The sequence below is a fragment of the Scylla paramamosain genome, chromosome 1, assembly GCF_035594125.1.
Source record: "Scylla paramamosain isolate STU-SP2022 chromosome 1, ASM3559412v1, whole genome shotgun sequence".
Taxonomy (NCBI): Eukaryota; Metazoa; Arthropoda; class Malacostraca; order Decapoda; family Portunidae; genus Scylla; species Scylla paramamosain.
Window position 1 is genome coordinate 2847501 of NC_087151.1, and position 16149 is coordinate 2863649.

The 16149-nt window shown below is 48.5% G+C and overlaps 1 protein-coding gene across 1 annotated transcript in view; it reads left to right on the forward strand.

The window, feature by feature from the left end:
* The window catches only part of LOC135112138 (uncharacterized), a 25801-nt gene extending 13472 nt beyond the window's left edge, over positions 1–12329 (forward strand). The window contains exons 2-11 of the mRNA XM_064026219.1: positions 2133–4980; positions 5100–5305; positions 5539–5757; positions 6817–6976; positions 7359–7904; positions 9040–9131; positions 9283–9641; positions 10760–10899; positions 11128–11322; positions 11570–12329. Coding sequence (XP_063882289.1) covers positions 2152–4980; positions 5100–5305; positions 5539–5757; positions 6817–6976; positions 7359–7904; positions 9040–9131; positions 9283–9641; positions 10760–10899; positions 11128–11322; positions 11570–12124 — 5301 coding nt within the window. The 5' untranslated portion in view covers positions 2133–2151 and the 3' untranslated portion in view covers positions 12125–12329. The remainder of the gene's footprint in view (positions 1–2132; positions 4981–5099; positions 5306–5538; positions 5758–6816; positions 6977–7358; positions 7905–9039; positions 9132–9282; positions 9642–10759; positions 10900–11127; positions 11323–11569) is intronic.
* The last annotated feature ends 3820 nt before the right edge of the window (positions 12330–16149 follow it).

Below are 16149 nucleotides of genomic sequence, written 5' to 3' on the forward strand. Positions count from 1 at the left end.
ACACATACACACACACACACACACACACACACACACACACACACACACACACACACACACACACACACACACACACACACACACATAGAGCCAAGTAAGACCAGGGACAGACACACAGCACCCAGCACACTCAACAAACGAGAAGGTGGCGCACGGGAAGACTCTCCACCTAACCTCCTATTTCAAGGGACAATTTAATACGCTACGCTGTTATTTTTATCTTTGTTTATGTGCATCAAGGGTGATATGTGCGGCGCCTGGACCGACGAAGCACCAATACACACGAGTATCTGAACGCGGGCCAGTGAGTAATTGCAGATGATAGTGTTTATGGGTGGCCGGGCCTGGCGGGAATACATTCTTGGTGACGCGTAAAATGGAGGGCAGGGAGGGAGCTGTGTGAGGCAGGGGAGGCACGTGCTGTGAGGTGAGGCTGTATAGGTGGCAGGCAAGACAACACAAGGAAATGGGACAGCAAAAAGCCAGTTGATCTACACTATAGGCAGTTTCTGATCACTTCTGAAACTTATCATCTGCCATCACCATCCACAGGCTCATTTGTCGTGGCCGAGGCGTTGCGCGGCTCTTATTGATGTTTAATGTTGTGGCAGTGGAATGATCGATACTCACTTGATTTTTACGTGACTGCCATCCGTCTGCGTGGGCTTCTTGTCCCTTCATTTCTCTTTCGTCTTCTTTATTTTCTTCTTACGTCGCTTTTCTTATCTTGTTTTCTTCACCTAATCTAATTTTCACTCTCCTCTTGAAGCTACCTCGTGTCTGCAGGAGGTGCGTGATGGGAGGCGTGGCAGCATAGCGTGGCGTGGCTGTAAAGACATCGGATCTATACGCAATGAATTATCTAATAGGGATATGTAGTACGAGTAATTAATATGTAGTTTCAGCACAATTAACGCTCGCCTCCTTTAATAAAGCGTGAGTATCGCCTGCCGCTCAGCCATGTGTGTGTGTGTGTGTGAGGGGGTAGGGGAGAGGGGACGAGAGGTGCTGGCATTCCACGCTCATGCAGCACAAAACTATTAGGTGTCACTGTGTTATGAAAAGACTCGATTTACTTTTGATATGTGTAGTTGGTCTCAGTTTTTTTTTCTCTCTCTCTTTTTTTTTCGTGTAATATAATTTGCTTTTATGGCGTGGTTCTTCGTGACTATCTTTCCCTTATTCCCTTGACCTGATTCATATGACGCAGAAGAAGAAGAATTAGTCGGTAACTGCTGCGGGAAGTCATGTATAGAACAACGTCCCACTTGTTGCTGGCAGTAAGATAAAAGCAGAATATAAAATCGTACTAACACAAGAATGATGAGTTACTAACGTTTAAAGCTAATGAAAGTAAGAATTGCATAACTCGCGATGTTTGTGAGACGAGAAGTGTCGTTACTCTTCAGCACCACAACACCTCAGACAGCAGCAACACCCTCACCTGGACCTTCAAAATTATGACAGAGAAAAGAAACATCGCACCCAGAATGAGAACACTTGACTGGCTGACTCCTCATTGGTTAGAGTAAATTCACAGGACCATGGAAAGAAAACGGAGTCACCACGAGTGTCCCAACATTGACCAGGTGTTATGAAGCTCGACAAAATCTCATGCCAAGTAACTCTTTTATAGTCATGTTTTCTCCTTGTTTTACGTCTCTTTTCTTTTCTGTTGCAATTCTCTCTCTCTCTCTCTCTCTCTCTCTCTCTCTCTCTCTCTCTCTCTCTCTCTCTCTCTCTCTCTCTCTCTCTCTCTCTCTCTCTCTCTCTCTCTCTCTCTCTCTCTCTCCTGTAAGAACGGTAAACAAGAAACAGGCACTCGTCCCTCTCATTTCAACGTATGTATCGTATCACGGCTCCTCTAAGTTTGTTTACTCCCGTGTTTTTATCGATAAGCTCGTGGTTCATACTAAGGTCCAACACTCGACGATGGAACAAAATGTTCTTGACAAGTTCTTCATTACCTATCATAACTTTTGACACAATATTTTTGCCATAATTCTCTTCTCACTTCCCTTCGAAGATTCGCTGTGGAATGTGCGTTGTCACTAAGAGGAGGTGGCATGGGAGGAGATGTCCCTCGATACTTCAGAGTAAGTTGTCTTTTTCACACGCGTTCCTCTCTTCAGATCAGGTGCCGAGCTTACCATGGACGAGGACGCCCACCTGTGCCTGCGGTGCCGCGCCACGATCGTCGGTCTCGATAACTACGTGGCGCACAGGCAGGCGGGATGTTCCCGGAACACCGCACACGAGGGTAAATTAGATACGGACGCCTCTGTAGCTGATGAGGAGGTAAAGACTTATGCAAAACAAGACCTGCAGGAAGTAAAGGAGTCAAAGAAACTTTCAGATATACCATACCCTCCTGATACCCACTCATTGGCCCACGGCACCGACGGGGCCACAACTCAAGAGAGCTCACGCACTGCCATGACTCATCGGCAAGAAATTGTTAGTACATCAAAATACTCGTCCTCAGACGCTTCAATTAGAGACTGCTATGTCGATCAGTCCGGTCAGACGAGCGAAGACCAGCGTCCAGTGGCAGCTAATACAAGTTCCATCCATGAATCCTATACGGTGATGGAAGACTTCACTAATGCCTTGCCTCAACCACCCTCAGAGGCCTCCATGGCCAGAAGCCATGTAGAAATGAAGCACAAGACTCAAGAATCTTTGAGCCTCAGCCACAGGTCAAGCTCGTCGCAGGCGCCCTTCACAGGTTACGAAGACCCTCTGCTGCTGCACGGTCATGATCCTCCTAACATCCTAAGACACTTCGACTCCTTCAGTGACCATAATAAAATCCCTCACGAGGGTGAGTCTGAGTCACACAGCGAAACGATGGCGTTATTCAAAGTATCATCCTCTTCTTATGAACTTGAGAGTCAAAATTTTGAGTCAAGGTATTCAGACTTTTATTCTCTACAGCCCACACCGCAAGAACCGCTGCTAACCAATGTTACAACACTGGACCACAGTAAAACTAAGGAACGAATACAGGAGAACATCAAACCTTCAAGTAACAGTGAAAGCATGAAGTGCAAGGAAGCAACCCCAGAGGAGACTTATGAAAAGGGCGTCCAGGAGGCAAGAGAAGAGTTTCCAGCCTCCAGTTTGAAGTTCAGTGAATTGGGAACTTCCGATAATGCTTCCGAGAAATCTGAACTTCGTCAGGATGATTTCCTTTCATCTCTTGAACTCCGCAGCAGTGTGAAGGTGCCCACGAAGAGACGACACGAGGAAGATGATGAATACGATGAAGATGAAGACGATGAGACGAGACCTCCGCGCCACCACACAGGAGGTAAATGGAGACCTGGAAGCCGACCACCGCCCTCTGTGGGGGGTAAGTGGAGACCAGCCACTCCAAAGACCGAACTAGAGGAGGATGAAGAGGAGGAGATGGAAGAGGACTATATGGAAGAAGAAGAGGAGTCTCTGATGCCCCCTCCTCCTACTTACACTAAAGGGAAGTGGCTGCCTGGCAAAAAGATGACGAACATCATCAAGGTGGGGAGCACCGTCGAGTACCACTGCCAGCCGTGCAGCCGCGTCCTCAAGGGCAAGGAGGCTTACGAGCGCCACTTGAAGTCTCAGCTTCACTTCGTCAATGAGAACAAAGCGGCGGGGAAAAGGAAAGCTAAAACATCGAAAGAGATTTCTCCATCATCCAGAACCACCAGACCCGCCAGATCCAAAAAGATGGAAGCTAAAAACTTCCTCAGGTCGTGCATCGCCAACCTCAAGAGCAGAAAAATTGTTTCGCAGGACACTACAATCGCCAAGCACGTGACTCGACCAGTCACTTGGAAAGGAGTAACTGGATCATTCCCAAGCAATAAATTAACGCCAGCAGTCACTGAAGAGGAACAACAGCAGGATGATGAAGAAGAAGTGGTACATAAAATCTCGTCAGGAACTCCGAAAATGTTGTGTCCTATCTGTAAATTGTCGTTCGGGGAAGCTTATGCTGCCCTGCACTTCGCTTCGCTGGCTCACATTCACAACGAACTGGAAGAACGCCAGAACAAAAGTAAGGAAATTGATCCCAATTTCAACAAGCTTATTCTCCAAAACATCTCTTCCATTGTCAAAACCTCTCCATTTTTCTGTGAAAGTTGCAAATTTTACTGTAACCTTCACGAAGATTTTCTGGCTCACATGAACACACATACTAACGATCCAGAAGATGACGAAGTGAAGACTATGTTTACTTGCTCTGCGTGCTCCGGTGAAGATGCAATGCAGCTTCCAACCCTAGTACATCACCTTCAGACGCCCCACCACATGGACAATGCCAGAGATCTGGTGTTGCAGGCACAGCAGGTAATACTGACCACCAGGATACTCGTGGTGTGCCCGATGGACGGTGAAACCTTCCGTTACCGGCGTCAGTACCAAATGCACCGCAGGATCAAACACCAAGAGCCAGGTTTCCAAGTTACAAATAAACGACTTTTGCGTTGCTCCCAATGCGAGTTCAAGACCCTGCGGAAGCAACAAATCCGTGCCCACATCAAGAAAACTCATGAAATTTCTCACGGTTCAAAAGATTCTTATCATTGTTTCATCTGCGGTCTCTCTTTCACGACGCAGCGGAAGGCTGAACTGCACCGAAGGTCCGCCGAGCACCGCACAACACTGTGGCGGCAACGCGGCTGCTCGGTCACCAGGACCTGTAGCCTCTGCTATGAGGAAGTTGATGACCTGCCCGCCCTGCGGCGACACATGTCCCAAGTACATCAAAAAGACTGCACACCCTGCCACCTGTGCGGCGCCATTCCTCCACTCCGCTCAGACCTCGCCAAGCACCAGCGTGTGTGCACTGGCTCTCCCGGCGACATGGAGGGGCAGCACAAGTGTGACCTTTGCTCCTTCAGAAATGACCTTCTTGCCCATGTGCTCGCTCACAAGACAGTCGCTCACAGTGAACGTCAGGCTGACGGCCGCTACGCCTGCCATATATGTAAGGTGAGGCAAAAGTTTCTTTGCAGTTGACATTCATTATTGTGTCTTATTGCTACGTGATAAATACAGTTAATATGACAGCCAGGTACACCATAAGAGTCTCGTGTTACCTTTCTGTACAGACCAAGCTGCAGCCTTCGTCCGTGAAGGGCCACATGTTGAGCCACAGCAACGAGTGGCCGCACTCTTGCCACATATGCTCCCGCAAGTTTTCTCAGAAGGACTGGCTTGAGAAACATCTCTCGGCTGTTCATACCTGCGGTGCCCACGTGCACTCCGCCCACAGCCCCGCCCTCTGCGACAGCTGCGGCAAGACCTTTTCCAACAGGTAGGTGTGTAAGGCGTAGAGATGCCCCAGTGGCGCTTGTCTATTTACTCTCCACCGCCTGGCGGCCTTGAGCACAGGCATGACTATTATTCTGAATTATAATAGTTCATATTCAGTCAGTAAGATAAATGATCCATTGTTCGTGCATTCAGAATGATAAATGTGAGGGGAAGAGTCAGGTGGTGTAGGCAGCAACGTGTCCCCAAATAAAGAAGTCATCCACTTCTCCCAAGGTGGCACCTGTACCGGCACCAGCTGGAGGCCCACGCCCACGCCTCACCCTCACTGCTCGCGAAGAAGGATCCCGAAGCTCCAGACTCCCCACGCCCAGCATCAAAGAGCGACTGCCGCCCACCCTCCCAGCGTGTGCTCAAGACCAAGGAGCCTCCGTCTCGGCCCTACCTGTGTGACGTGTGCGGCGTGCAGTGCCAGACACTCACCAGCCTCAAGACGTAAGTACTCACACACGCGGCGCCCCTTCCCGCATCTTTATTTCCCACAACACTTCAGGCGCAGTAGTTGACCACTAGTACAGGTGAAGGGCGTCCTCACACTGTACTCGAAATATATCAGTCGTATGGTTCAGCACTGCCACGTCTGCCTTGCCGTAATTACTTCTCAGAGAAATAATCAGCCTGTGTGGCAGTATTCAGACAGAAGACTGTCCGCCAAGTTTCGTAATCATACTGTAGTCTATGTGTCTTCAATGCTCAGTCCCAGGCTGTGTAATGAGGGGCAATATAGGGGTAATGGAGAGAGAGAGAGAGAGAGAGAGAGAGAGAGAGAGAGAGAGAGAGAGAGAGAGAGAGAGAGAGAGAGAGAGAGAGTGACAGTAACAGGTCAATCTTCTATGGATATTTAATGTTTTATTAGAGCAGATTTCAAAGGCTTACCGTGACTCAGGCAAACAGGTGGAGGAGCTGCGATAGCGCTGCGTGGGTTTATTATAGCGACCGAGTGGCGCCACTCAGCTTGCAGTTTGTTATGATGGTAATCAGGTGGGGCGGGCTGGAGGCGTCCCAGGTGCAAAGCCGCGCGTCGCCACCTCAGCAGCACCGTGCACCTCACAGGTGTTATTTCATTAATGAATATTTACAAACGGCTGGTTTTCTCCCAAAACTATTCATGACGCAGCATGGTGATCTGGTTTGCTCAAATCGATTTAGTGAGCCGCCATCAGCAACGGTAGGCGAGCAGCCACAGGGCGCGAGGGATGGGAGACGGCGTCCAAAAACAGTGGTGGCAACCCCGCAAGGAGCCCGAGTCACGCCACCAATAGTTTACTGTTCAATTCTACCAGTTTATTGTTGTTTTTGTGTTCACGTTATTGTGAATATATCCCACTCATATTTACACTGTCCATTCAAAACAAATCTATAGGGAACCCGAATATTGTTCCCGAGGGTAAGATCTATTGCATCAATTTGGAGACTTTAATTTACACTGGTGCGCCTCGCCGGGCTGCATATGACTGTTTGGTTAAGTCTGGGTTGTTTGGGTTGCGTGTCCAGGCACCGGCAGTGCCACAAGCGGGGAGAGGGGGACAAGTACGAGTGTCCCCACTGCAACTACGCCACCGGCCACCTTCCCCACCTGCGGCGCCACCTTCGCCTCCACACCGGCGCCACCCCTTATTCCTGCCCCTACTGCAGCTACGCCTGCAACAACCAGGTAGGATTCCTCTGTCTTTTCTGTCGGTGTGCACAAAGTAACTTATCTGTGTCATGAATAACTATTATATCACACACACACACACACACACACACACACACACACACACACACACACACACACACACACACACACACACACACACACACACACACACACACACACACACACACACACACACACACACACACACACACACACACACACACATACATACATACATATATATATATATATATATATATATATATATATATATATATATATATATATATATATATATATATATATATATATATATATATATATATATATATATATATATATATATATATATATATTATGGAATGGTTCCCGTGGTAACGTTTCCCTGGCTTGGCAGGAGAACCTTCGCAAGCACATGCTGAAGACCAAGCGTCACCCCGGCAGGTTCATGTACGAGTGTCTGCTGTGCAAGTCGCCTCAGGACAAGCCCGGCAAGCAGTCTGCCGCCGGGAGCAGCCAGCCGCTGAAGACTGAACTCACCGAGCATCACACCACAGACGCCTCAGCTGTCCGTCCCCTGAAGCCGGCATCCTCCTCTTCTAAATCCCGCGACCCTGAGGGATCCGTCTCACGCCAACTAAAGTCTGAATCCTCCTCCTCCTCCTCCTCCTCCTCCTCCTCCTCCTCCTCCTCCTCCTCCTCCTCACAGCCAAGAGAGCCTCAGTATCCCCAAACCCAGAGCTGTGAGACTTCCAACCTCGGTGATGTCGACGGCTGCCATCCTATGGGTTGGCAGCCGTCCTGCAGGATGGCGGTGTCCCCGAATCCAGACTCATCGGATCAGAAGCCCCAAGGTCCCCACATCTTTTGCAGTAACTACGCCTCGCAGTTTCAGATTCATCTCCTCGAGAAGCACAAAGACGCCTTTAAGACAAAGGAAGAGGTGAGTGAGAGTTTCTATCTTTCCATCAGTACGCGGACGCGGTGGCGCCGCACGACACCACGGCGAGGCCCCGCGACACAGTTGCCTCTTCACATAATTGTGCCGGTGTTAAGGAAAACTGAGAATTCCGATCACTGGAAATCGGGAAATGTACCCAATGCGTTGCCGTTACTTTTAGATGCAGACACCCTTTATCTTTTAAAAGTTTACTTTATTGATTTACTTATCGATTCATGAAGTTACTTTGCTTCATGTATTATTCTTGCAGGATTTTCGGTGCAGGTCATTGGTAGCTACAGCTATTTTAAGTTTTCTATGGCTTTGGTAAAGTTTCACATGTTTAACTAATGCCTGCGTATCGCCTTCCTCCCTCTGCCGTAGTGTTATGCATTCAGAGAGTGGCCGAGCCAGGAGAGGTGTGGCCTATTCTTATGCAAGGCTTCAATCCAGTGTTGATCGCACATGTGCACGCTTTATTGTTTTATTCATACCGTTCAGCATAAAACGTTACGGGCCCGACAAGTGCATGAACCCACGCCTTGGATTTATTGAGTCTGGTGTTGAACACGATACATCTGAAGGTCAGGCTGAGCACCGCCAGTGTACACAGCCTGCCGAGGCCGTGCCGCCCAAGGGCTCGGATTGGGTTTGGTTTCATGTGGCATTTCACTAACCTTAACTAACCTCGCAGCGTTCTCTGCCCCTGCTCACCTGCGGCTCATCTGTTTGCTTTGGTCTCGCCACCGTGATAAAACTTGTGACGTCAGCTAAAAATCTGGCGCCAGCTCGTCACACGGTGACGTCATTCCGGCCTGTCCTGCCCGTCACCGCGGATTAGTTCACCCACTCATCACTCAAGTGGTTCTCAAGGGCAGACTGCGCCGGGTTGAGGCGACAGCAACCCTGTCCACGCACACCTGGGGCACCTCAACCACTCCAGCTGTGTTTTCGGCTTTGTGTTCCCTCATATTCCTGATGCCACGACACCTCACCTCCATGCTCATATACGGCTGGTCATAAGTTATTTACATCTAGCTTTTGTAATGTCGTGGTGTACATTTAAGTAGCAGCACTTAACACGCCTTTTGTTGCCTGGAGAGCAACACTCACCCGTTTTTCCTCTTCCTTCCTTCAGGTGACCTCGCACATCCGCAGTTATTACCACGCAGAGCAGGACACCACCGTCACCAGCGACCCTCTCCCCTTCCTCCATAGAAAGAGAAACAGGTATTATCATGTACAACAGCTTCTTCCTCAATAGTCAGACATTTTCATGGGCACATAAAGTAAAGGATGTATTCTGTTCTTTGTTTACTAACGATCCTGTGAGATAAAATCTTATTAAGAATAGTATATAAATGAAAAACCTCATTTACAGCGAGCCAAAGACAACAAGACCTTCGGGTACGGCTTCAGCATCGTACAGCTCCCGCGTAGCCCAGGCCAGGCGCCGTCAAGAACACTCCGCCCTCCAAGGTGACAAGGACGACCCCGACGATCCCGCTAGTGAGGGCACCGAGGAGGCTAGCGAGGACGTCCTTACGCAGATCAGGCGATCCCTCGACATTGATGAGTTTGGATGCGACAACAAGGCAGCAAGTGATGCTCAGGCTAAGGAGATGGAGACCAGGCAGAGCGAGGAAGACGAGGACAGAGAAAAGGAGACAGGGAAGAGAGACGAGGACCTTCACCAAGATGAAAAGTCACCTGAGCCAAACCCTTCCTTAATCGAGGATGGTGAGTGTTACATGGCGCGTTTAGGCCTTTCCCGAAAGCTTCCCCGACACGCCCCGCCTCACACGAGTCCTCCATGACCAGCCATGCCGCGCCCCTACCAATGCATACGTGTGGCCCGACTCTTCCTGCACAAGACACTCATGTAAGGCATCAAGGCTAATTAGGAGGCCCACTCTGCCGCCCCCGATGCTCTCTGTACACACCCAACACTCTGCTGCCTAATGCTGCTGCCAAACATTCCCCCGCTTGGCCTCAGTACGGAGTTATACAAGCCAACAACACTGGCAGAAATTCAACTATTCCTAATGCGACTAGTTAACGCGAAAGTGATCGAATTAATGTGTGTGTGTGTGTGTGTGTGTGTGTGTGTGTGTGTGTGTGTGTGTGTGTGTGTGTGTGTGTGTGTGTGTGTGTGTATATATATATATTACAGCAATATTATTATTACTAATACATATTTTCTCCTATTTTAATCCAAGGTTTCCAGTTCTACGTTTCTGTTCCTTAAACACTATTACATACATGACTCGGTAGCTCATTAAGTATTTATGTGTGTTTAAATTTTTTCCGAGATGCGAGGCGCTGGGTGACTACCGGTAAGCTCATGTGACACAGACGCGGCAGCTCGTGGGTGCTGCAGTCTGTTTGGGATGGACCACCAGCCCCGCGGGGCTCCGTTGCATGAGTACCAAGGTGACTCCTTGCAGCCCGCTCAGGGAGCATGCTTGGCGGCACCAAGTGTGAAGACTGCTGGTGACATTTGTAAAAAATATATTGCTTATGGTGACGTGATAATAGTAGGATGAAACTATTTGTCTTGATGGCTATTAAAAACACGACCATCCCTGCATCACCAATACAAAGTCACTGTTACCAGAACATCATGCTAACCGTCTCTCAGAACTCATTGTGAAACATTTCTCTTGCAACTAATACTCCAACAGTGTGTGTGTGTGTGTGTGTGTGTGTGTGTGTGTGTGTGTGTGTGTGTGTGTGTGTGTGTGTGTGTGTGTGTGTGTGTGTGTGTGTGTGTTATCCATTAAATATTTCCTTATCAAGATCTGGCGTTGGAATTAGGCATCATCGGTAATGACTATTAATACTTTACTTATCCTCAGATGCCCGAGAGGACGGCGCCCTCAAAGCCACAGGTTCGTCTCCCCGAAGGCCACCGCCCTCCTTACGTGCCCCAAGCCGCCCCGCCATCCTGAGGTCCAGCACGCCGCAGGGAGAGGCCGCGCAGCCCTTGAGGATTATGGTGAGTGGAAAAGGCTAATGCCTGTGATGGCAATATGTACCTCAATTCGTTCCATTGCAGCCTTCCGTGCACGTGCCTCTCATTCCTGACTGCCGGGTATTTCATGCCTTGCTACATTCAAAGCATGGGTCTCGAATACTGTTTGTTAAAATCTTGATGCACACTCGAGGATCTTTTGACTGAACCATGAACAGTAAGCGGTTGGTTTTGTGTGGCGTCCTTCGCTAGATCCAGCAGCTGGCCGGGGACACCACGGTTGAGGTGGATGACGATGGAACTCAGCAAGTCATCATCATCCTGCCAGACAAGCTCGGGGAGCAGCCTGGAGACGTGGCCGCCTTGCTGCCCAGCCTGGGCATCGCTTCCTCGCCCAATAGCTGCGGCCCACTCAGCATCGTGCAAGATAACGACATCGCCCAACAGGTGACCCGATCTGTAGTTCTGTTTTCTTTTACTTGTCATTCTAATCGTCTAATAAATCTACCCTTTTTTCTTTCTCAGCCCTCCGTACTTCAACATTAAAAGCAATGTGTTAATCTATCACTAATCAGGTATAATACGAATTTTCCACATGGGTTACATCCGTGACCTTCACACAGCAAAGGATGTTATTCCTCTTTAAATCTTATACTTGAAGTAGAAAATATTAACTCAATGTTCTTGCCAACAGCCCCTGGCCACCAAGGACGCTGGTGACAGCGCCGTCATCGTGCAAACGGATCAGGTAATCGCCCTGGACACTCAGGTGGTATCAGATGCAACTATTGTGTCCGGCGAGACTAATGTTGTGGGTCAGCATCACACTCCCGTGGTGCTGTGCTCCCAGCAGCAGTCTCAACAGCGACACCACAAGCAGGTCCTTCACTCGGCTCAGGTCTTCAATCCTCTGCAGGTGGTCGCAGAGGCCGCTGAAGTCCTGACGCAGAATGAGCTTGTTACTCGTGAAAGTCATCAGATCCTGACGGCGCCGCACCAGGTTCTGGCCCACACCTCGGGTAGCCAGGACGTGCTGGCCGAGGCGCCCGCTGCGAGAGCCACTCAGATAATAGACGCGGCAATGTTCGGCGGCGCGAGTGTGCAGCACTCAGAGGTGGTCCACGCGACGGAGGCACAGACGGTGCTGCAGCCCGACGCCACGCTGAGCTTCGTGGACGAGCAAGTGCCGCCAGGGGACCAAGCCAAGCCAGACGATGGCAAAATCATCTATTCCTTCACCCTTCAGTAGCTATGCGAAGAACACTAAGCAAGCAAATAAAGAATGCAAAATCAATAGCAGTCTTCATGCTTTGAATATCCTCATATCTCACGTCAGACATACCAAGTGCGCCTGGAAGTGTGACGCTCCCTCCCCCCTCCACCAGGCAACATCTTACGGCTTAACTATGACAAATGTATCCAAGATGTCAAGAAAATCATCTCCATATAATAAACATTGGAAAATATTGCACTCCCCACCCTCTCTCTCTCTCTCTCTCTCTCTCTCTCTCTCTCTCTCTCTCTCTCTCTCTCTCTCTCCGTGTGTGTGTGTGTGTGTGTGTGGGTGTGTGTGTATGTGTGTGTTTATATTTATTATGGACGAGAGAGAGAGAGAGAGAGAGTGTGTGTGTGTGTGTGTGTGTGTGTGTGTGTGTGTGTGTGTGTGTGTGCGAGTGTGTGGGTGTGTGTGTGTTTATATTTATTATGGACGAGAGAGAGAGAGAGAGAGTGTGTGTGTGTGTGTGTGTGTGTGTGTGTGGGAGGGCAGCACAGTCACCTGGCGCTCCACGCTCTGCTGCTCTCCTTTCCTTTCATGTTTTCCTGTTCAAGAAAACTTGCGTAAAGAAGGTGGAGAGGAGCCAGGCGGCGGTCACCAACTCCATCGACACACACACACACACACACACATAAACTTCCACTGTATATCCCAATCACTAATGCAATATTTTTTTTCTTTTTCCATACAGGCACAAACTAAAAGTAAATAAATAAATGAATAAATAAATAGAAACAAAATACTTAGGTCTGAAGAAAAACACAACTATCTCTTTTACGTAAGAAAATAACAGTATCTCTGACCACTTGCCGTGAAACAAAGCCGCCGACACAACACACGTAGTTCACCCATCATGCTTCAGGAGGGAAAGAGTCAAGCAATTCACTAACGCGATACAGAAGAACCCCCTCCGCAGTTCAGTCTTGCCTTCACAGTACGAGTAGGCAAGTCAAGATAAGAACTGCTGGCATTCATTATTCTCTTCCCGCTAACTACAGACCCAACTCTGACTAACACATGCCTTCACGTCACGATTCCTGGTAGTTTTACGATGCTCTGATGGAAGTTATTGGCTCTTCAGGGATGTTTTTATTATCTTAGCGATAGTCTAACAAGAATTCTGCATCACCAATGGGAAGAAGGAAAAACATGTGAACAGACTAATCATCTCCATGATAAAGCATTTTGAAAAAACGGACTTTGATGTCTGCGATCAAGTATTATCTCTCATTATTAATAGTAGACTGACAACATTAGGCTCAACAAGAGTGACCGGTGTGTTAATGTGTTGTGATGAAGTCAGAGGAGGAGACGAGGTGAAGATGCCAAGACACACACGCTGTCTTCGGTGGCATTAAGACGACCCCGAGGTGTGGACGCATTGTCTGTCAGGCGCTCACAGAAAATGCGTGTCTCCAGGTCCCACTATAGCATTTTCTTCACGGACGACGGAGGGACTCGCCAATACGGGAGAACCCATGACTGAGCTAGACAGGGGGAAAGCCTTTGCCTGTAAATACCTACTCGCAGCCTCGTCCCCTCCCTCCCTCCCCTCCCTCCACTCCTCCCTCCTGTCACCCCTTCCCCTGCAGGCTCCCAAGGTTCCCCACTACGAGCCTGCGCCGGAGCTTCCTTCCCTTCCATCACGCCCTTCCCTCAACGCCTCGCTACTGGTAACCAACGCACTCCTACACCGCAACCCCCACCGCAATCCACGCTACACCACTATAACGTAACTAAAACACCACACTGCGTTATGACACCCGCGGCAACTCATACAACGCTTCATAAATACCCCACTACACCGCACACCACCTCACCACCACCTCACTCTGACTGGGTCTCAATAAAACCACACTCCCAAACATAACCTCACACTCTTCCTGCACATCCCCCCCCCACACATCGACACATCACACCCTAACGCCAGCAGAGCGAGGAAGGGAAGCCTGACTCGAGCGGGGAGCAGCTGAGGCAGAGGTTGGGCCCGGCTGGCTTGGCTTCAGCGAGCGGCAAGTTTATGAAATATCAATACCAGCGTGTCTACCGGCGGAGTTATCACCGCTGCCGCCCTCCTTCCTCCTACTTACTTGTTAATCTTTATGCGAGCGGTGGAAATCCTTCACCCAGCAACTAGAGGCTGTTTTGGGGAGTTGAGGAGGGTGGAAGCAAGGGGGTTGGGAGCGGGGCGAAGTAAAGAGAACCGTAGGATGGAATGGCACAGGAACGGGGAATAGGAGGAGGAGGATGGGATGAAAGTGGGGAGGACTTTATGGAAGTACTGTCTGTTTGGTAGGAGAGAGGGAGGAGGGTGAGGGAACAGAAGGGGAAAGGGGAAGGTGGAGGGGATAGGGTTACTGGAGAAAGCACCGTAGTTTGGGAGTGAGGGAAGGAGGAATTAGAAAGATGGAGAATAACAATAACGGAGCAAGGATTGGGAAGAAGAAGGAGGGAGGGAGGGAGGATGGAGGGCTGAGGTGGATAAGGCAAAACAAGGCTAGGGAAGGTTAGATTTGAGGTTGAGGGTCAGAATGTTGGGAGAAGAAGTAAAGACGTAAGGATTAGGAAGAGTTAGGCACAACGGTAGTAAGATATGACGAACGAATGGGAGAAACAGTAATGATAATAGAGGTGAGCTGCGGGGAATGGTATGTGTCGGGAGGGGGGGAGGAGGGAAGTTACTAAGAATCGGGGAGACAGACGGGGAGAAAGTAGATGAGAAATAGGAAAGAAAATGAAAAAAATATATATATAATAAGAAAAGAAGAGGAAAAGGAAACAGAAAGTAAACTTGAAAAGAAGAACAAGAAAGCAAAACAAATAGAATAGCGAGAAGAATAACAAGAAGTAGCTGGAGCGATAATGGGTGGGTTTGTGGGAGGGGAGTAGCAACAGGATGGGGGGACTAAGAGGGAAAGCTGAATGTCTGAAGAGGAGACGAACGTGGGGGGAGGAGGAGAGTCAGCACAAGAGGGTCAGGATGGTACCGAAGGAGCCCCACCGACAGAAAAAAAATAAGCAATCAACATTTACTTTATATCCTCTTCCCGCGTGATGGCTTACCGCAATAAACGTCCATTACTAAGTGGTAATCAATCCTAACACCGCTGACTGTTATGATGACTAATGGTCGGCCAGCCATTACAAATATCTGACTGACAAACACCAATTACTGCCTGCAAGACGACACACCTCGCCACGTCACTCACACAAAGTTACGTAACGAGAAAAAGGCAAGATGAACAGTAACGAAAATAATGCAGTGTATAAATAGAGCAAAAATACTAAAACAGAAACAAAAAAAAATGCATAAAAAATGAATTAACAAGGGAAACTATACGAAAAAAAAAAATAGTAATAATAACAAATGATGATGGGAGAGTATAGATGCTTTTCGAAGGAATAGATACAGGTGTGTGTGTGTGTGTGTGTGTGTGTGTGTGTGTGTGTGTGTGTGTGTGTTGGGGTCTGGAAAAGGAATACTCAGAAGAAAAAAAAAAAAAAAGGCACCAGAAGAAAATTGTTCGGAAAAAAAATATCACAGATCAGAATATAGAAAAAAAAAGTCATAAGGAATTAAGTCAGAAATTTTGGTCAAAGGAAGAAAAAAAAGCCACAAAGGTCATGAATGGTATGTTTTCGTACTGATCGCGTTAGGTTAGGTTACGTTAGGTGAAGTTACGTTAAGCTAGGTGAAGTTACGTTAGATTAAGTTAGGTTAAGTTAAGTTAGGTTAGGTTAGATGCCACTTCTCTGTACTACTTATATTGTATCTTTTCATATGTCTTTCTTTCCTACTTTCGTTCGTGTGTGTGTGTGTGTGTGTGTGTGTGTGTGTGCGCGCATACTAAAAGAGATATGACAGCTCGTATTGGCATGTGGTGGTTAGGTGGAGCGATGTACATGGACGGAAGAGGAGCGTTAATAATGTATGAGAAAGTATGTGGTGATGCATTACACAGGTAGGGTAGGGAGCTGCTGCGCGGTGACCAGGTGTT